At 63.4% G+C, this 20,538-nt stretch overlaps 1 protein-coding gene across 2 annotated transcripts in view; it reads right to left on the reverse strand.

Moving 5' to 3' along the window:
• ARHGAP23 (Rho GTPase activating protein 23) overlaps positions 1–13,922 on the reverse strand; it is a 32,365-nt gene extending 18,443 nt beyond the window's left edge. Inside the window, exon 1 of one of the 2 annotated variants that reach the window (XM_027908188.1) lies at positions 13,863–13,922. In XM_027908188.1, the coding sequence (XP_027763989.1) occupies positions 13,863–13,871 (9 nt within the window). In that variant the 5' untranslated portion in view covers positions 13,872–13,922. Of the gene's footprint in view, positions 1–8,039; positions 8,109–13,862 lie in introns of those variants that run through there. The other variant, XM_027908187.1, reaches the window with a different exon arrangement.
• Between the last annotated feature and the right edge of the window lie 6,616 nt (positions 13,923–20,538).

Below are 20,538 nucleotides of genomic sequence, written 5' to 3' on the forward strand. Positions count from 1 at the left end.
ACACTCAGACACTCCGGGTCCCCTCTCTGTCCCCGCCATCCAGCAGCAGGGACACACATCCAGCCCCAGGCTCTGCTGGTGCAGCACCCCAGGGACCCAAAGAGCCCCCTGGAGACCAAAACAGCCCTTTGGAGGCCAAAAATATCCCCCCAGAGAGCGACACAGCCCCCCAGCCCCCTCTGCTCAGAGTCTGAAGCCAAGAGCAGTGGCTGCAAGGATAATTCCCACCAGGAGCTGAACCAAGAGCCCCCCCACAGCCCCATCTCCCATTTTGGGGACACCCAGGCCGCAGGTCCCTGTTGTCCCCCCCCGGGCACAGAGCCACCAGCCCCCACGGTTTGATCCTGGCTCCCCAGTCAATCCTGAGAACACAAAGGACAACCAACCTGCTCCACGGAGACAAATCCCCCTTCCCCAGCCCACCCCACACCCCATCTCTGTGCCCCCCGCTCTCCAGCAGGGCAGTCAAAATCTGGGGAGGAATAAGGAAAACAGCAGCCCCTCGGCGAGCCCGGCACCCACAGACACGCGGGCAGGGGCTGGGGGTGGGCAGTGTCCCCCTGCCCTGGCTCCCCCCCAGCAATGCCTGTCCCTGTCCCTGCACGAGGGGGTCCCGCGCCGCATTCCTGCCGTGCTGGAGGCCGAGGAGAGGCACGTGCGGCCACGCCGGGGAAATGCCGGGCATTGCTGGCATTGCAGCCCGCAGCCTGGGGGCCAGACACCCCCTGGTGTGTCCCATCCCCTCCTCTGCTCGGCCCCCCCTCGGCCCCCAGCCCACCGGGGTGATGCCACCAGCGAGGGGACAGTCCCGGGGTGCAGTGACACATGAACCCCCCATTCACTGGCAATGCTTTGGTCCCCGGTGCCCACCCTGGCCAAGGTGCCACAGCCCTGCCCCAAAACAGCCCCAGTGCCCACCCTGAGCCCCGCTGGGGGGGTTGGATGGACTGGTTTGGTGGCAGCTGTGTCCCCATCTGCACACCCCTAGCAAACCCATGGTACCCTCCTGGGGCCTCCACACCAGCAGCTCGGGGAGAAACCGGGACTGGGAAAGGTGGGAGCCAAATCCCTGCCATCAGCTCCACCCTGGGGCCACCCTGATGTCACCCCGTGCCTGTGCCGGGGGTCTCCCGCCAGAGCCACCCCGGGGACAGCCCCGTGCCCTCGCCCCAGCCTGGGGACAGGCAGCTGGCAGGTCCCAGCACGCAGAGCTGCCCGGCCGGAGCAACCAGACGGGGCTGTGGGTGCGAGCAGCGCCCGGGGGGGCTTCACCCTCCAGCTGAAAGGGGGTAAAGGGGCCTGGTGTGGTGGGCTGGATCCACCCTGGAGCAGCACTGGAGGCACCAGGTCCCATCCTGCCACCTCCACTCCGCAGCACCCAGGCAGCCTGGGGGAGGGGAGTGGGGAGGGGGTCCCCAACCCCTTGGGGTGGGCGCAGGAGGGTAGGACGGTCCCCGATCCCCGGGATTGTTCCCGCAGCCCAAAGCGGGAAAGGTCAGGCGGCGTTCGCGGGGGCAGATTCCACCCCGAGGAATGCGAGCGCTGCCTGGACGCCTTCCAAAATACTTGTGTTTTGCACAGGAGTGTCCTAAATACGCAGCCAAACAGGAGCAAAGGGGGAAGGCAGCGCTCCCGGCATGCACCGGCCCCGCTGCCGGCACGCCGGGACACGCGCGGGCAGGGGACACACGGACGGGGACACACGGACGGGGTGGGGGGCTGCAGGGACTCCTGCCATCATCACCCCCACGAAGGGAAACTGAGGCACGGAGGGGTCGTGTGAAGGCAGCCCCCTGCCCCCCCCCCCCGCCTGACTGTATTGGGGTCTCCTCGTTTTACGCCAGTGCCAGCCCCTCCATCCCACACCTGCTGCTCCCGGAGCTCTCCCACCCTGCTCTGATCCCGGTGACATCCCAGGATGGAGCCAGTGGTCCCAGTTGGGGACATGTCCTGCCTCTGCCAGCTGCAGCTGCGGGTCTCTGCCAGCAGGGCCATCACTGGGCCTGGCACTCAGAGAGGATAACGTCACCCTTGGGACAGGGACAAGGACAGAGGGACAGGGACAGAGGGACAGGGACAGGCAGCTGCTGGCGCTGGGCTGGGAACCCTGCGGGAAGGAGGTTCCTCCAGCGTGGATCCAGCGGGGCCGGGTGGGAGCAAACACTAATCCCTCCCGAACGGCCAGCTGAGATTAGGGTCAGAAAAATGAGGTTTTAATAGGATTTTTGAGGAGGAGAAAGCCCTGGTGAGACAATAACCGATTTCCAGCCCTTATATGGCAAAGTTGGTGATGGCTCCCACCTGCGGTGGGGAAGGGGCGACGGGGGTCCCACCTGCATCCCTCAATCCCAGGCAGCATTTGGGGAGGCAGCACCCCTAAAAAGAGCCAAGATTGATGCTCCCCTGCAGGCAGGGGTTGCCTGTACCCACCAGGCACTCTGAGCGGGGTGGGGATGCTCTGGCAGCGGGATCTGACCTGGGGGATGAGGTGGCAGGAGAACGGGGGGCAGCACCCAGGTGACCACACCAGGAGCATCCAGCATCCCTCCTGGCCCTGCCCCAGCCTCTGGGATTACGGACCCACAGGAGAAAGCACTTTAATTCTCTTTAACTCAAACCAGGGCTGAGGAGCTTTGCAGCTCAGCGGGGATTTGGGGGTGTGCTCGCTGGCTTGCACACAGCCAGCGCATGCTCCTGTGCCCACTGGGATGCCCCTGCCCCCCGGGATGCCCCTACACAGCTGTATCCCCCCGGGAATGGGAGGAAGGCAGGCTGGGAGCCCTGGGGAGCAGATGCACGTGCCACGTGGGAGCAGCAGCACTGGGAACAGGAGGGAGGAACACCTCAGTGACGGAGACAGAACCACAAGTGCCCCCCCAGGAAACCTCTGAGCCACGTTCCCAGCCTGGGCAGGGACTCATCCAGGATGGATGCAAGGACACACACCTGCATTCCCAGCACCTGAAGCAGCTGGGGAGGGGGGTGACACTGCCCAGGTGACACCAGAGCCAAGGAGAAGCGGAACGGAGGAGCCACAAAGCATCTCAGACATTCCTCCCTCTGCGCTTTGGGTGTTAACGCGGGGAAGGAAATCGCCCGGTTCCTTCCCAAGGCAAACTTTTATCTTGACAGCATCTCCTTCATGAACTCAGACCCATCATCTCCTTCATGAACTCAGACCCATCATATCCTTCACGGACTCAGACCCATCATATCCTTCACGGACTCAGACTCCTCATCAGTCCCACGAGGCTCCCGTGGCCAAACCGAGCTCCCTCTCGGCAGCCCCCACACCAGGACACCAGCCCCGGCTCCACAGGGATCTCCCTCCTGACACATCTCAAAGCAGCAGTTCCAAAGGGCTCTGGCTCACCCCAGCCAGGGGGTTCCTTCTTGCCACATAAATTTAGGATTGTGGCCAGAGAGACTCATCCCCTTTCCTGACCTCTCCCTGCCAGCCCCAGTGCCCACTGTGGCTCTCTGGCCACGTGGCTCTGCCTGTGCTAGTCCCCACCACTGCTGGTGTCCCTGGCAGGATTCCTGGGCCAGGATTGTTGGATTGCCCTCGTTCACAGCCCCGCTGGTGACCACGACACAGGCTGATGCCGCTGCACCCAAGAGAGTGCGAGCACGTGGAACCTCCACTCACAAAACAAATCCACTCACGTCACAAATCCAGGGCAGGACACGGCTCCATCCTGGCCCTCCTGAATCCCAGCACAGCACCTCCAGCCCCAGAGCAGAGACACCCACTGGGGAAGGACCCACAGACGCTCACAGCTCCAAGGCAGGGACAAGGGTTGGGGACACACACCGGAGCCACACCAGGTCTGAGCTCAGTGGGAACACTCCTGATGGCCCCCACGCCAGACAGGTCGGGAAACTCAGAGCCAGAGCCACACCGAGGAGGAGTTCATCTCCCAGCCCATGAGGATGTGGAACCAACAAGGCCATGCTGGTGCTGCCTTCATCCCCAGCTCCTCCTCCTCATTCTCTGCCCCGTCCTAAAAACGGCGTTATCGGCAGCGGGCCCTAGAAAAGTAACAGGATTCCGTTTCCTGTTTTTCCCATGGAAACCCTCAAATAGAAGCTGGCCTCATTATTGCAATTTTTTGGGTCTCTTTTTTTTTCAGCCAGGCTAACAATGAGCCATTTCCTGCGGCGGCTCCGAGAGGCACCTTGCGCTCCGCTCCCGCTTCTCCCCGGCGGAAAATCCTACCCGGGGAGGTCAGGGCAAGGCTGCCTGCTCCTTCCAGCCTCTGCCCCGCTCAAGGCCGGGGGGCCCGGGCCAGGGGCACATCCCCCACCCATGTTGGGGACCCCCTTGGAGCTCCTGAGGGCTGGGGAGGGCGGGCAACGCCGGGATGGGGGGGATGCACGGAAATGCCGAATCCCACGTCCCTCTGGGCGGTGAAAATCAAGAGCCAAGGCGGGTCCTGAGCCTCCCTCCAGCCACAGCACGGGCAAGGAGGCAGCTTTGGGGACATGGCTCTGGGGACACCGCGCTCCCACAGCGCCCCGGCACCGACACCCGAGATCAGCCCGACATTCCCCCACTGCCCACACTCATCCATCGGCCAGACTTCCAGCCCATCTCCCCTCCGGCACCTCCCCGCCCGGGGACAGCGGTGTCCTGCCACTGGGGCCACACCAGTCACCGCCAGCCCCGCTGGGGACCGCGGCTCACCCCAAAAGCGCTGGCACCGCAGCCCAGCCCCCGCCCGGCGCGGCACAGAAAGAGCCCACTATGTGCCACAATGGCCTGATTGTCCCCCAGAGCCACCAGGCCCCGTCCCACCCACCCCCAGGGCCGCCCCACGCGCTCGGCCCCATCAACAGACCCACTGTTGCCCTGGGGGGGACGGCAGGGGGGACACCCCAGCCTGTGCGGTGACAGGTCTGTGGATGCCGCCGGTGGTGGAAGAGCAGGGGGGGCTGCAGAACCCCCACACCTGCCTGGCTGCCCACTGTGGGGGGACACGGCCCCCCGGGGCTGTGCCAGCACTCAGGGCTGTGGCAGGGACCTATTCCCTACCCTGGGATGGCTCCTGGTGTGCCAGGCTCCTTCCTGCTGCAGCAGGCTCTTAAGGAAGCAAAGGACGGGGGACTCCACTGGGTCTCACCCCTGGGCACGAGCAGGCTGGTCCCCACGGTCACTGGTGCCTCATTTGGGCCACTTTGTGGTGACTCAGCCCCCCTTCCCTAAGGAGAGCCCTGCTCCATCTTCACCCTCCAGCTCCCATTTCCCCAGCGTGGCTCGGGAACGGGGCCGACCCCACATCCCAGCATCCTGCCACCCCAAGAAACCAGCTCTCTGCCTGAGGCCTGTGGACCCCAGGGAGACCCACCCTGGCAGGAAAGGGGCCGATTCCCTGGCAGGCAGCTCTTACAACACCAAGGTGTGCCCGGCGCGGCGCGGCACGGCCGGGCCGGCAATTAGGGCTGGCTTAATGAAACCCTGGGGAGAAGCAGCCGCGCAAAAGGAGCCAGCCGTGGGCAGGAGGTCGGCGGCAGGTTCGAGGCAGCCACCCTGCCTCGCAACCCGGGGCATCCCCAAGCCGGGCTGGCTCCTGGAAAGCCGGGTTTCGAGAGCGGGAGGCACGGCTCGCACGGCCGGCCCCGCCGCTCGCGGGCCACAGGCGGCCAGGTCGATATTTTCCAACTTGAGAGCTTAAAATAGGTCATCTATCTCCACTCCTTTTTAAATCGGGTCTTGCTGCCTGCTGAAGACAAACTTGGTTTATTAATGGGACGGCACCGACTTGAAACCTAATCCTTTTTTTTTTTTTCCTCTTTAATGAGAATAAAAGGCCATCCCGGGGCTCAGCAGCTTCCCAGTATGGCCCCCCCCCCGCCCATCCCTCTGTGTTTTCTCCCAGTGAGTGGCTCTGCATGAACTCGGGGAAGGCCTCTGGCTCTGCCTCAGAGCACCCCAAGAGCTGCTCCTGCAGCTCCCCCCTGCACCCCAGCATCACCCACACTCTGACCCCAACCCAGAGCTGCCCCTCCAAGTCCTGATCCCCAAACCCATGGTCCCCAAGCCCTAAATAACGCCCAGCAGTGGCTCCTTGGCAGCTGACTCTGCATGATGGTGCCAGGCAGCGCTGCCAGCCCCGGGGGGGTTTAGGATCACACATCACCCATCAGTCCCCCCGCGGCGCGAGTGACGGGTGCCAGAGGTGCCGGGCGGGCGCAGCACATGACACACGTCAAGGTTAAACCACAGAGGCTGGAGTGCTCCAAAACCCCCTCCAAAACTCCCCCAAGCCCCCCAGGTGTCCAGCGGGACCCCGGGGTGGCATCAGCTGCGTGCCCCAGCCCGGCGCCGGTGCCAGGTTTCGCGCTGGCGAGGCGGGATTGCAGCAGCAGCCCCGAGCACAGGCTTTTCCTGTCTTTCAAGTTCAGGGTTCAGAAAGAAAGGAGAGAAAAAAAAAAAAAAAAAGGCGTTAAGAAACTCAGTTTGTTGAGCAGAGCCCGTAAAGGGGGGACAGGGGCGGGAGCCACGAGGGGGTGAGGGCAGAAGGCACCGGACGAAGGTTTGGGGACGGTGGGACACCACGGCCCCTGCCACGCAGCCCCAGGGGCGGCCGCTGGGCAGGATTTCTGCTTACACAGCACTAAATCCTCACTGGAGGACTGCAAAGCGCCTTCCTCCCCACCGTCCTCCCCAGATGTGGGGGCCAAATAACCCCCCCAGAGTCACTCAGCACCTCAAGCGACTCAAGTCCCAGTCTGGGTGCCACCCACCCCAGAGGGCACATTTCGCCCCAAAACGCAGCAGGAAGGCAGATTTCGAGGCTCAACACCCCCCCCAACAAAAACCCAAGAGCCAGCACTCAGCGGTACAGAGTAAGCAGGGAGGAATCTGAGGAGAAACCATGATTAATGCTCAGCCGCTCGACGAGCAGCTCCTCATCTCTGAGCCATTTCGCACACCCCAATTAATCCTTTGAGGCCGGTTATTAGCCCCATGGCCGGGGCCGAGGAAGCCGAGTTCAAAAAACCAGGAACTGAGGAACAGAGGCCAAATTCAGCTCTGGGGCGAGGACGTGCAACCTCTGCTCAAATTAGCAGGCGTTGTGCCAGTCCCTCACCACAGCCGCATCCCCGCCCGGGCGTTACCACGGTCCCCCTCCGGCCACTGGACCCCCACCCCAGGTCCCCTGGTGCCATCCCAATCCCCATCCCAAGGGCTTGCTGGGATTTGGCATAAAATGGGCAGGAAATGGGGATTTAGCCAGCAGCTGGGATGGCCTTCCTTGGCACCATGGGGAGACGGGAATCGCCTCAGTGCCCTCCAGTCCAGCTGCGCCAGGCGATGCCAATGCCCATGCCACAGGTCAGTAAATACCAGGGGGGCTACATTTGACCCCGAGGGGCTGTCTGGCATGCTGGGGAGTTGCTGCCTGCCCGGTGCTGGGAGCTGGAAGGGATGGATCAGCCGGAACCACAAGGAGACAGCCCAGTCGGGAGTTTCGGAGGAAATGCGTGGGTGTCTGTGGGTCTGGTCCTGGGAAGGGGCAGCCCAGCCCTGGGGTCTCGCCCTCAGCTCCAAGGTCAGATCCAGGCGCCACAGCCCCTCCACCCCGCCACGACGCCACTGTGGCTGGGCACTGGGGACAGGCCACCACAGCCACCACCCTCTGTGGTGTTGGACCCCTCAGTCCCACTGGCCCTGACCCACAGTCCAGTTCCAGGGCACCGGCTCTGCCCCAGTCCCAATCTCACCCCAGGGTGAGCCCCGAGGGGTCGGGGCATCACCCAACACCCAGCCCCACTGCCAGACCTCGGCGCCATACCCAGCACTCCCAATCCCTGCTCCACATCCCCCCCAGCATCTCTCCCAGCTCCCTAAATCCCTGCTCTCCCAAACCTACACCCGGTATCTCCCATTTCCTCCCCAACCCCTACTTCCCGAGCCTACAGCCTCCCCGAGTCCACCCAGCATCCCCCGGCGCCGCTCCCAGTCCCTCCCAGTCCCCACCGCCGCGATGCCCCCGGCCTCCCCAGTGCCCCCCAGTGTGCCCAGTGCCGCTCACCGCGGGGGCGGGCGGCGGGATCCCGACCAGGCAGAAGGCGATCCCATTCATCGGGGCGCGGGCGGGCGGGCTCGGCTCGGCCCGGCCCGGCTCCGCACGGCTCGGCTCGGCTCGGCTCGGCGCGCTCCGGTGCGGGGCGATGCGCTGCGGGTCCGGCCCCGCGCGCTCCGCTCCCGCTGCGTTCGGCCCGGCCCGGCCCGGCCCCGCGCGGTGCGGTGCGGTGCGGTCCGGCTCGGCTCGGCTCGGCTCTGCTGGGCTCGGCTCGGGCTGGGCCGGCGGCCGCCCCGGCCCCGGTCGCGGCTCCGCCTCCTCCGGGCGCCCGCGGCGGCGGGCGGGGCGCGGGGCGGCTCGAACGGCCCGCCCGGCAGGAGGGACCGGCCGCGGGCACCGGGGCGGGGACGGGAATCGGCACCGGCATCGGCACCGGGACAGCGCGGACCGGCACCGAGCTGGCACCGCGACAACCAGAGCAGACCGGGATGGGCTGGGGACTCCCGGGAACAGGACCGGGGAAGGGACATCCAGGGACAGGGGTGGGACACGCAGGAATGGGTGGGGGACACCCTAGGACCGGGGTGGGACACGCAGGGACCGGGAGAGGAATGGGACACTCAGGGATGGGCTGAGGACATCTGGGAAAAGAACCAGGCAAGGGATAATCAGGGATCGGGATGGGACATCCGGGAATGAGAAGGGGATACCCGGGAACAAGACCAGGCAAGGGACATCCAGGGACAGGGATGGGACACCCAGGGATGGGCAGGAAACACACAGAAAAAGGACCAGGCAAGGAACACCCAGGGACTGGGACAGGGACAGAACACTCGGGGACCAGGACCAAGCAAGGGACATTTAGGGACCAGGAGGGACAGGGGACACCCAGTGACCAGGACAAGGACGGGGATGGGACACCCAAGGACCCAGGGAACAGAATCAGGCAAGGGACATCCAAAAACCAGGACAGGGATGGACAAGGAACACCCAGGGATGGGCAGAGGACACCCAGGACAGTTTAAACCAGAACAGAGGGACAGGGACCATGAGAGGAGGTCACCAGAACTGAGCAGGACGGGCACAGAGAGAGTGGACAGAGGGATGACAGGACGGCAGGACAGGGACAGCTGGACAGGCAGGGCGAGGCCAAGGCCAGCTGATGCAGGAGGAGAAGCACAGAAGGACACACAGCCAGGAAACACCAGGACAGAGGGACAGCAGTGACGGGGACTGGCACAGGCAGAGGTGGGGACGGAAACAGCCGGGATTGGGGCTGACGGAGGGACAAAGGCTGACACAGACCCACAGGGAAAGGAAACAGCGAGGACGGGAAACAGCAGGATGGACGGACGGAGCGTGGCCTGGCAGACAGAGGGATGGGGACAGCCAGGACAGGGACAGCCAGGATGGGGATAGCTGGCAAGGAGACAGCCTGCAGGGCCTGGCCTGGCTCAGGCCGCTCGGCTGCAGCGGAGCATCCCAGAACCACCACTGAGCAACCGCGGAGAAAATTCAGCCCCACACCCGAACCCCGGGGTGCAAACGGCACCTCAAAGGCTCTTTGGCTTTCAGGTGACCACAGTGTGTGGGACAGAGGGATGCACAGTGAGGGCTGGAATAAACCCTCGGAGCACCCCAGGGCACACGGAGGGTGCCAGGGGGACACAGCGTTCCCCTCGTGCCGGGCAACGCCGGGGACACGGCGCAGAGCTGGCATCGTGCCGAGGGCTCCGGCACATCCACACCATGTCCCAGTGCCGGTGCCAGCCCCGACCCACGCTCCGAGTCCCTCCTGGGCAGCTGTTTCCCCGCCTGTACCCTCAGGTTTGCCCCCACAGCCCCAGGGGTGCCAGCCCATGCCACTCTGCATTCCTGGGAACGCCGGCCCGGGACACCCCCGCTGCCAAGCGCAGTTTTCCGTGACACAATTAAGAAAGTCTGTGTCAACAACGACTTCCTCGGGCGCCCGGAGAAACCTCGGCACCACCAGAACAAATAAATGACTGAGCTGCCGGCGGCTGCTGCGGAAGCACCGGGAATTTGGGGCTGGAAAGAGGCCGCAGGGGGCTGATCCCGCTCACGGGAATGTCCTGCCTGGGTGGCAGCTCCCGCGGTTTGCCATCCCAGAGCGGGATGGGCGGGGGACACTCAGGAACAGGAGTAGGCAAGGGATGTGCAGGGACGGGTAGGGGGCAGGCAGCAGTGGACAGGGAAATGCAGGGACCAGGCCAGGGATAGGACATCCAGAAACCAGGAGAAGGATGGGCAGGGGACAACCAGGGGTGAGGACAGGGATGGGGGTGGTGGCAGAACAGCCCACCCCGGGGTACAGCCCCCATCCCCCTGGGGTACAGCACCCCCAGCACGCAAGGGGTGGGATGGAGGGATTGGCCCTCTGGAAACGTGTGTATGCCAGCACCTGAGGGGGACCCACGGGATCGCTGCTACCACCCCTGTCCCCTGCCCAGCCTTGGGAAGTGTCCCAGCAGCTGGAGAGAACAAACAGTCGGATGCGAGTGATGGGACGTTTCCTCCCTGTGGTGACGCAGTTGGACGCCCTCACCCCAACTCCAGCACCCTCCACCCACACTCAGCCCCACAGCGGGTCCCCTCTGTCCCCACCACCCCTGGCAAGGGCCACCTCCCACCCGTGGGGGAGCAGAGGAGCTCCAGGTCCCCGGGATGTGCCAGCTGAGATGTGCTGGACGGCTGCCCTCTGCCTGCCCGGCCACGCAGCGCTGCCCATCCCAGGAAACGTCCCCTCCAGCTGGGTTTGGGACCGAGGGCCAATCCAACCAAAAATCCATCCTTTCCCAGTGGACAGCCCTTGGGAAGGAGCAGAGACCTCCCCCAGCTCCTGCTCTCCCCTGGGCAGCACCACTCCTGAGGTCCCCCCACGAGGGGACACGTGGCCACGTCCTGCCTGTAGCCCCCCAGGCAGCCCCTGGGCCTGGCAGGAGCCTGGTGGAGAAGCCACTGATGGCAGGACCTGGCCATGGATGCCAGGACTCCCGAGTCCCCTCGTGGTGTCCCCAGTGCCACTGGGGAGGTGACACAACCGGGGGAGGTGACAGGACCTGAGCAGGCCCCGGTGTCCCCAACACCCTGCCCTGTGTGAGGCACAGACAGGGATGGACCCTCACAGGAGGTCAGGGAGAAGGATCCCAGCAAGGGATGAGCCTCGTCCTGGGGTGCACAGCTGGGGGGGCTCAGTGGGGACCCCCAGACCCATCCCTGCTCCTGGGCAGCTTCCCCACGGGAGTTCCCGTCGAGCTGGATGCCACCATGCCCCCAGCCAGCCGACGCTCCCTCCCCGCTCCCAACCCTCTTTGTCTCCCCCAGCCCCACCCCAGCCCCAAGATCCCATCACAGCCCCCCCAGGGACACCCCACTCCTCTGTCCCCACGTGCAGGGAGGGACAGCACACACCTGGCAGGGCGTCCCCCAGCCCGGAGCTGCCACCGCTGCTCGCCCACACCCCATTCCGTGACCATCCACCCGAAAACAACCATCCCGCTGCCAAGGCAGCCGCCCGCCCCGCTGCCCACCCTGCCTGGCTCGGCAGAGCAGATCCACCACACCTCAACCCCCTCCCCATCCCAAATCCCGGCGGCAGCCGGAGCTGCGGATCTTGGGGGAGCACCAGCCCCCCGCCCGCCCGCCCCGGGGGCTGCCGCTCCCTGCGGAGCCGCGTTCGCCGCAGACAAAGGGAGCCAGGGGGGGAATCCGGCCGGGAAGATGGGTTTTAGCCTAATCCCGGGAATTAAAACGAAGAAAAGCAAAAGTGGGGCGCCGGAGCCGGGAGGGGGGGTGAAGGGGGGGCAGCGGGGCAGGGCACGGCGGCAGCACCGCGAGGCCAACGCTGCCCGAGGCCGGAGCGCTGCCCACGGGGGGGCGGCGTGGGTGCCCCACTGGGGTGGGGTCCCACGGGGGGCGCCCCCCGGGCTCTCAGCACCCTCCCGGCTCCGGGCAGACGCTCCCTCTTGGCAGCCACCGCGCCACGAAGCCATTTTGAGCCGGCGGCGAGACGGGAGGGTTACGGCCCCAACCCCTCCTTCCCTGCCCGCCGGCGGGTCCGTCGGGATAAACAACAGCCAGGCCGGGGGGATCCGCGCCGCGAGGGGCGAGGAATCCCGCGAGCGAGGCAGCGCAAAGCAGGGCAGCGCTGCGGGGGGGGGGGGGGGGGACACACGCCAGGACTTACGTGCTCATCCCACATCAGGGAGGGGCTGGGATCCCGCTGGGAATTGGGGTGCCCTGGGGACCCCTCGCTCCGAGCATCATCCCCGCCTGCCGTGGGCTGCGGGTGCCGGCGGAGGGAGGCGGGAGGGGGGTCGGGCAGCGCTGCCGGGCCCTCCCAGCCCTGCCCGGTGCCGGCAGGCACATGCCAACCTGCTGCCGCTCCCGGCCTAAAATTACCACGGCCCCTTCCAAAGGCGTCGCCGCCAATCAGGGCGGCAGGGAAGGCGTGCGGGCGGCTCGGGAGCTCCTCTGCATTGCAGCTGGATGTGGGAGAGGGCTTTTTTTTTTTTTTTTTTTTTTTTTTTTTCCAGCGGGCAAGCGAGCCCCGAGATACAGCAGTTGGGCGAGGGGGGGTGGTGGTCTCCGGACAGCCGCAGCCCCCGAGGGGATGCTGGACCCGAGGGTGTTTCAGTGCACCACGTGCAGCCCCCGCGGTGGCTTCCCCGCTCCGGTGGGGCGGGTGAGATCCCGGGGGTCCCGTGGGGTTGGCGATGGTGGGTGCTCACCCACCTCTGTGACCCCCTCAGGCTGTGACCGACCCCCCCCGTGCTGCCTTTCCCGGCCGGGGCCCTTCCCGGGTCGGGTCGTGGGGGGAGGATTTTGCAGCACGCGGCCCCCAACGTGCAGCCAGAGCTCGCTGGGAGCTGGGGACGTGTCGTGCCCAACGTGGTGGCTCTGCCCTGGTCCCTGGGGCTGCCCCTGCCCCGGGGAGGGTTAGGGGGGTGAGGGGTACCCCCGAGGCATCAGATCTTGTGCTCAGATCTGGGCTGAGCCCGAGGGATGGGGCGGGAAGGGGGGAAACAGGAGGCAGAGCCCGAGGGGCTGCAGGGAGGGAGCTGGACCCCTCAGCTGAGGAGGGGGATGCTCAGAGGGAGAACCCCCACCCCAGGGACCCTCTTGTCCACGCGGAGCCACGGAACGGTGGGACCAAGAGCACCCCCAGCCCCAGATGGGCAGCAGGGAGGGACATCGTGGCACAGCGACCAGGACGGCGCCGGCGGGTGAATGACGGGATGGGGGAGACAGAGGAAACAACCCCCCACCCCACGAGGTCTTTCCACACCCCACAGCAAACACTCCACGGCGGCTCCAGCCCCTTCCCCGAGCAGAAAGCCCTTCCCCAAGCCAGGCTGCTCCCAGCAGGTGGGGTGAGACCCACCCCGGGCTGTGACAGAAACCTGTGGCAGAGCAGGGACCGCGTCCCCCCGGCCACCCGGGCTGGGTGGAGCACATGGGCGAGGCTGGGGGGGTCCCAGGTGGGCGATCTGGGGGCAGCCGGTGGGTGATGCCGGGCGTGCCGGGTGGGTGATGCCGCGATGGGACACAGGTGATGCCGGGCCAGCAGGTGGGAAGCCCAGAGGGGCCGGGGGTGATGGTGGGGCCCTGGGAGAGGTGGGTGGGGACGCGGGAAGGCAAAAAGCAGCAGGTGGGCAGCGCAGGGCTGGCAAGTGGGGTCTCCCCGGCAGCAGGGGGGGTGCCCCGGTAGCCTCAGACCCCCGGAACGGCGCCGCGCCCGTGGGTGCTGGACGCGTCCCGTCCCGCCGCGGCGGTCCCAGTTCTAATCTCCGATCCCTCTCCCGCTCCTACCTGCTCCATGGGGCCGCTCAGGGCGCGGGCGCGGCGGTCCGGCCGCGGGCCATGTGCCGGTGGCGGAGCCGGTGCGGCCCCGCTGCCGCCGCCTCTCTCCGCCGCCGCCCACGCCCGGCGCCGCCCGGCGCATCCCGGGAGCGGCGTCATGTGAGCAGCGGCAGCGGGAGGGGCCCCCCCCCGGCCCCACCCGGACCCCGCCGCCGCCCTGCCCTCCGCCCGACCCCCCCCCGGGACCCCGCCGTCCCAATCCCGCTCCTTCCCTCCTCCTTCATCCCTCCATCCTGCCTCCGTCCTTCCCTGTCTCTCCATCCCTGCATCCCAGCCCTGCATCCTGCATCCCACCTGCCCCTCGCACCCAGTTCCACTCAAGATCCTCCTTCCATCCCTCCATCCGTCTTTCCACCCCTTCTCATCCCTTCCTCCATCCATCCATCCATCCATCCATCCATCCATCCATCCATCCATCCATCCATCCATCCATCCTCCATCTTTCCATCCATCCCCGTTCACGCTTCCTTTCTCCTGCCCATCCACACATCCTCTGCCCCTCTAGCTCCCCATCCCTCCCTCCATCCCCTGTCCCCCCAACCCTTACCCATCCATCTGTCCATCCACACCCCTCACCCTCCATCTCCCCCTCTTTCCTCCTTCCCCCCCACCCTCCATCCATCCCCTCACCCATCTCCCTTCTCCCAGAGGCTCCTGCAGAGCTCCCGGGGGCTCCAGGGGCAGTGGCTGTGCCCAGGGTTGGGGTGGCACCAGGGCAGGGGGTGGGTGGCACCGGCTGCTCCCCTGCAGGCAGCGGGTTCGTGGCCCCTGGCCCGGCCACAGCTTTTCCCATGGCAGCAGCCAAGCCCTCCAGCCTGGGTAAATATTAGCTTGGAGCAGTGCTGGTGCCAGCCCAGCGTGGCCCGGTGACCCCTGGGGCACTGCCAGCGCCCGGCGTGCCTTGGCCAGGGGCACCCAGCCCTGGGCCTGCCCTCGGATCCCTGGGAATGGCCCCACACTCTGCTCGGCTTCCTTGGAATGGCCCTGTGCTCTGCCTCAGTTTCCCTTGGAATGGCCCCGTGCTGTGCCTCAGTTTCCCTCGGATGGGTCCAGCCTGTGCCTCAGTGTCCCTCATTCCCACATCAGGATGAGGATGAGCCAAACACCACCCCCCCCAGACCCCTCAACAAGATGCAGCCCCAAACTGGGGGGCTGGGGCACCTCTGGCTCGGTCCAGCCTCATGGCTCAGCTGCCCAAGGATGGGATTTGGGGATGGGCAGCGGCACAGGGACACCCCAAAGGCTGGTTTGGGCCAGGATCCCTTCCAGGCTCGGAGCTGGCACAGGGTGGGCATCAGTCAGAGACACTCCCGTACCCTCCCCCCCCCGCACCCCACTGACCGTGGGCTGGGGGTGCATTTGGGGGTCCCAAGGGCCCCACGGTGCAGCAGCACCCCTGGGGGTTGGGGGGGGGGGGGCCGGAGCGGGAAGAAAGCGGCTTTTGTCCGGGTGCCCTGAACCTCGCGGGGGCCGGGGGGAAATTTGCTGCTTTTCTGATGCTAATGAGATGTTAAAAATAAGCTGCAGCGCGGCCGCAGCCATGTTGGGGCTCTTCCAGGGCCGCTCGGAGGCGGGCGGACAAAGCGGCTTTATGGGGTTGCGGGGGGCAGCGAGGGGGTGCCCCGGCCCTGCCCCCCGGGGCACGCGGCTCCCCAGGACCCCCTCCATCTCCATCCCGGGGTGCAGCATCCCCTCTGCCCGCAGCTCCTGCCAGGCGGCGCTGGGAGAACCCCAAACCCTCCCCGCTCCCCTCTCCCACCCGAGCATCCCACCCGTGGGGTGCTGGCTGGGGGGGTGGGGGGAGCGAGTGGGGGGGCAGGACCCGCTTCGTGTCGGCTCCCACCAGCCGAGGAAAAAGAAAAAAATCCAAGGGGAGGCTCCAGATGTCGGATCCCGCCTGGAGTGCCCGTCTGGCCCTGTCAAAGGCGCCTTTGTCCCCGCACAGAGCCCTGACCCGGGGGCTGTCCCCACGGCGGGGTGGGGGACACACACACACACACAGGGACAGCCCCCCCGTGCCAACCCCCAAAGCTCCCGGCAGCCCCGGGGATGGAGAGGGAAGAGGAGGAGGAGGAGGAGGAGGGGTGAAGGCTCCCCAGGGCTGACAGCCCCTCCCCAGCCCCATTCTGTCGCTCCGCTGCCTTTGATCTGCCAAACTCGGGGGCGTTCAAAGCGCCGCCGTGCAGGATTTTGGGGGCAGGGGGAGATGTTGGGGGGCAGTGGGTGGATCTGGGCGTCTCCAGCCCTTGGGTCCTCATCCCATCCCTCGGGGATGCCGGCACTGGGAGCACTGGGAGCAGCCCAGGGGGGCCACCCCAAGGCTCCCCCTGAATTTTGGGGGGGCACTGGGAGCACGCAGAGCTCCCCCAAACATGTTTCTGGTCACCAGGAGCACCCCAGGGAAGGCCCCCAGAACCTGACGTGGTTCTGGGCACTGGGATGTCCCAAAGGGGACCCTGGGGTGGCGAAAGGGGGTCACTGGCTCAGGATCCACCACACATCAAACACCCAACAATTTCCAATTCTTTTATTTCAAACCCCTCTCTCTTCCCTTCCCACTCCCCCCACCCCCATCAGCCAAAAAAAAAAAAAAATATTCCAAAACCCCAAACAAAACCCACAAAAAAAAAAACCCAAACCCATCAGTCAAAACGACGCTAGAAATGAGTTACAAACACCGAGTCAGCTCTCCCTCACTGACCACTCAAAGAAAACACCCCAAAAATCCCCCAAATCCAGGAATTCCACACCAGCTTCCCCCCCAAAAGGACCTGCAGCAGTTACTACCATCCCTCACGAGAGGCCAAACATGCCTATTAATACAATATATACAGACAAACCCACAGGTACAGCCAGGCCCCCCCTCCCCGCCCCCAAAAATAACCAAACACACCCAAAAGTGCATGTGTGGTTTATATCAAAAAACGTTATTTTTCTTTTCTCTCTCTCTCTTTTTTTTTTTTAACTTTTTTTTTTTTTTTTTTTTTTTTTTTTTTTTTTTTTTTTTTTTTTTTTTTTTTTTTTTTTTTTTTTTTTTTTTTTTTTTTTTTTTTTTTTTTTTTTTTTTTTTTTTTTTTTTTTTTTTTTAAAACCATTTAGTAACTTTTTAATATAGTATACGAAAATAAATTATACAGCAACTATTTTTAATAAATTAAGCACGCACCAAAACAAAAAAAAAAATTAAAATAAAATTAAAAGGGAGGGGGAATAAAGATCAAATTAAGCAAAGCTGCATTTTTTTTGTTGTTGTTGCTGTTGTTCTACCCAAGGGTGGTTCCACAGTCCTGGAGAGGTCCTGCCCTTGGAGCTGCCAAAATCTGCTCATTCCTTCTCTAAAGGCAAGGCTGGATCCAGTGTAAGCCATATATTTTTTTTTTTTTTTTGGAGTGAAGCCCTGGATGGGGGGGGGGGAGGCACTGGGAGCATCCCAGGGGGGAACTGGGAGCTCCCCAGTGTGTTACTGGGCACCAGTTGTGCTTGTTCAGCTGGAGGCACAGTTGGAGGCAGCGCTGCCAGGACCCCCCCTGATCCCAAGGGATGTTTTGGGAAGGGGGTTCCCAACTGCCCCATCTCACCTGGAAGACTCTGGATGAGGAGTGAGGGGCTGCTGGGAGAGTGGGGATGAATCCCTCCATTCCCAAAGCCAGAGGGGTTGGAAAAGTGGATAAATCCCTCTGTCCCCAAGGAGGGTTTGGAAAGGTGGATAAATCTCTCTGTTCCCAAAACCCAAGAGGATTTGGAAGGTGGATAAATCCCTGAATCCCCAAAAGACAAGGAGGGCTTGGAAAGGTGGATTAACCCCCCCATTCCCAAAAGCCAAGGGGGTTGAGTTTGGGAGGTGGATAAATCCCTCCATCCCCAAAGCTAAAGGGGTTTGGGAGGTGGATAAATCCCTCCATCTCCAAAAGCCAAGGGGAGTAGGAAGATATCCAGGTCCCCCCTTCCAAGCCCTCAGCCCTGATGGTCAATTTGAAGGGTAAAATCATCCCAAGGACAGATTTTTAACTGCAAGGAATGAAGGAAAATGACCAGTTCCCTTCCCCCTGGAAGCAGGAAGGGCCTTCCTTCAGCAAATCCTACTTTTCAGAGGTTTTCTCCCCAAAACACTCCCTGGACTCGAGCCCCAACCATCACCTGCAGCACAGCCCCACAGGTCAATCTTAAAACCGCTTTCAGGGTTTAAAAAACGTGTTTAAGGGATTAACATCTGGCCAGATGTGGCAACACCACACCTGGGGCTCCCAAATCCAGCCATTCCCGACCACAGGAGCAGCCCAGGTGGATCCCACATGGGGCCACCCTGCAAATCCAGCTGCAAAGCTCAACCCAACTCAAGCTAAGGATGAAATTTTTCCACCCTTTTTTTTTGGCCCCAAGGAGGTGGATGCTGAGCTGGAAACTCCCACGAACTCCCCCTGGTTTATCCCAGTTTCTCGCTGGAAGGTCATTCCCTCCCTTGAAACAGGGTGTTAGGAGAGGAGGGGGAACCTGCCAACCTGAGCAGGAGCAGCACAGGGCTGAGGGCTGTCCCCTTCCAGCTGGAAAAGCACAGCAAGGAGCTTTTCCAGGGACACTTTCCGTGCTCTGGTGGTTTTTATGGTCCATTTCTCGGCTCATCCGGCTCCGGCCCCCGCTGGAGGGAGCAGGACCAGCACCACCCCTGCACAAATTCAAGGTTGGACAAAGGTGGAGATAAAGAATATTTTTTTCCCCAGATCAGCAGGATGGGAGCAGCCTCCAGAACCAGCCTGCAGGACATTCCAGGGGGGATGATACAGCACCCAAAAACTGGGATTGACCGGGAAGGCAGGGCCCAGGCAGCCCTTGGTGATGTTCCCCAAGTCCTCAGAGCCCACTCCTCACTTCCAGCCCCGGATCAAAACCTCTGGCTCATTCCCAGCCCCACACAGGGATCAAATCCCTCGCTCCCCTCACACCTCCAGGTGCGGGAACAGCTTTATTTTCCATGGATTTCAGGAGAAGGCTCTTAACTACAGTTAACCTTGGGATCTCAGCCAGGCTGGGGCTGGCACTGACCTGCTCCAGCTTTCCTGCCTGGCTCGGAGCAAGGAGAGGTGGAGCAGAGCCCTGGGAATGCTGAGGAGCATCTGCCACCTCCATGGATCCTCGGGAGGGGTCTCATCCCTATCCCACACCCCCCCCCATCCCCTATCCAACACCTCCCAGCACATCTCCCGTGTCATTTCAGACCCAAAACCTTCCTGCTGGCCCGAATTTGGGAAGAGCTGCCCCCTCCCTGCCACGCTCAGGGTTCAAGTAACAGCAGGAGCACCATCAGGCTGTTGGGATAAATCCTACAAGGACACCAACAGCCCACCAGAAACATGGAATTCAAGTATTGTCCCTGAAGTCTGGCTGCTTCAACGGCTCTGAAAGGAGTGGAACCACCTCCTCCTCCTCCCTCAGGAGGAGCTCTGGGTGGGACACAGGGATGGGGCGCTGCAGGAAATCTCTCCTGACCCACCAGGGTTGTGCGTTTTCACCCCAAAACAAGCCCAGCACCCACTTCCAGCTCCCCCCCACCTCCCCTTCAGCACCACCTTTTCCTGCTCTGCCCTCCAGGGCAGCTCCTTCCTCCTTCCCAAACCCAGCCTGCACCTCTCCATCCCAGAGCAGGGATGGAGGGAGTGGGAATGCTGTCACTGCCATGCTATGGGGAGGATGAGCTTCTCCCCAGCTTGGGCAGCTCCCCTGTTCCCTGCACCCCACCATCCCTCCCTGATCCACACACACCAGCCACGCCATGGATCCTGCTCCCAGGGTCTGTTTTTGGGGAGAAGCCTGGCAGGACACACCGGGCACGGATCCCCTCCAGGCCTGGCTCTTGGGCACAGTCAGGATGGAGCAGCGTCCCATGAGGTATTTCTGTGGATTTGGAAGCTCAGTTTCTCATCTGGAAGCCAAATCCTTTCTTTGCAGAGCACAGTTTTGCTCCCAGGCCGGAGGGGGGAGGGCAGGGTTTGTAGCACCTTGGGGGCAGCGTTTCCAGCCTGCCTGAAAATCCAGCACGAATCCTGCTGAATCCAGGGATCAATCCTGCAGGGAGAGCCCGAGGTCCTGGCAGCTCACAGGGCACTCACCTCGATCCTGGCAGGACGGGAGCGATTCCCTGGATTGAGAGCACGGGAATTTGCTCCTCTAAATACAGGGATGAAGAGGCTCCTCCAGAATTCCCAGCATCGCTTGGAACCCCACCAAAAAGTTCCTGTTCAGTGGCTGAAGCAGCAGACCAGGATTTGAAGGGGGAAGGCAAGAGCCACCACCTCTCCCGGCTGTGCCGTGGATCCACAGATGTCCCAGGGAGAGAAGGGAGCTCCCAGAGATCAGATGCTGCTCCAGAGGACCCTCAGGGATCTGCTCCTTGCTCTGAGCTGCTCCTCAGGACCCCTTGGCAGCTCCAAAGGGAGCCACTCCATTCCCAGCTTCTGGAATCAGCCAGAGGGGGGCTGGAAGTGACACATCCCGTGGCTCTGCAGGAAGTACCTTTGGTCCACAGACAGCTCCAACAGTTCCAGCTTCTCCACCTCCCTTCCACTTCCCGGGGGCTTCAGGGGGCTCTTCCAGTGTTTGCTCAGGGAACGGCGCTTCCTCAGGGGAGCGG

The sequence above is a fragment of the Empidonax traillii genome, unplaced genomic scaffold, assembly GCF_003031625.1.
Source record: "Empidonax traillii isolate 1590-97213 ecotype Southwest subspecies unplaced genomic scaffold, ASM303162v1 scaffold1649:size159791, whole genome shotgun sequence".
Taxonomy (NCBI): domain Eukaryota; kingdom Metazoa; phylum Chordata; class Aves; order Passeriformes; family Tyrannidae; genus Empidonax; species Empidonax traillii.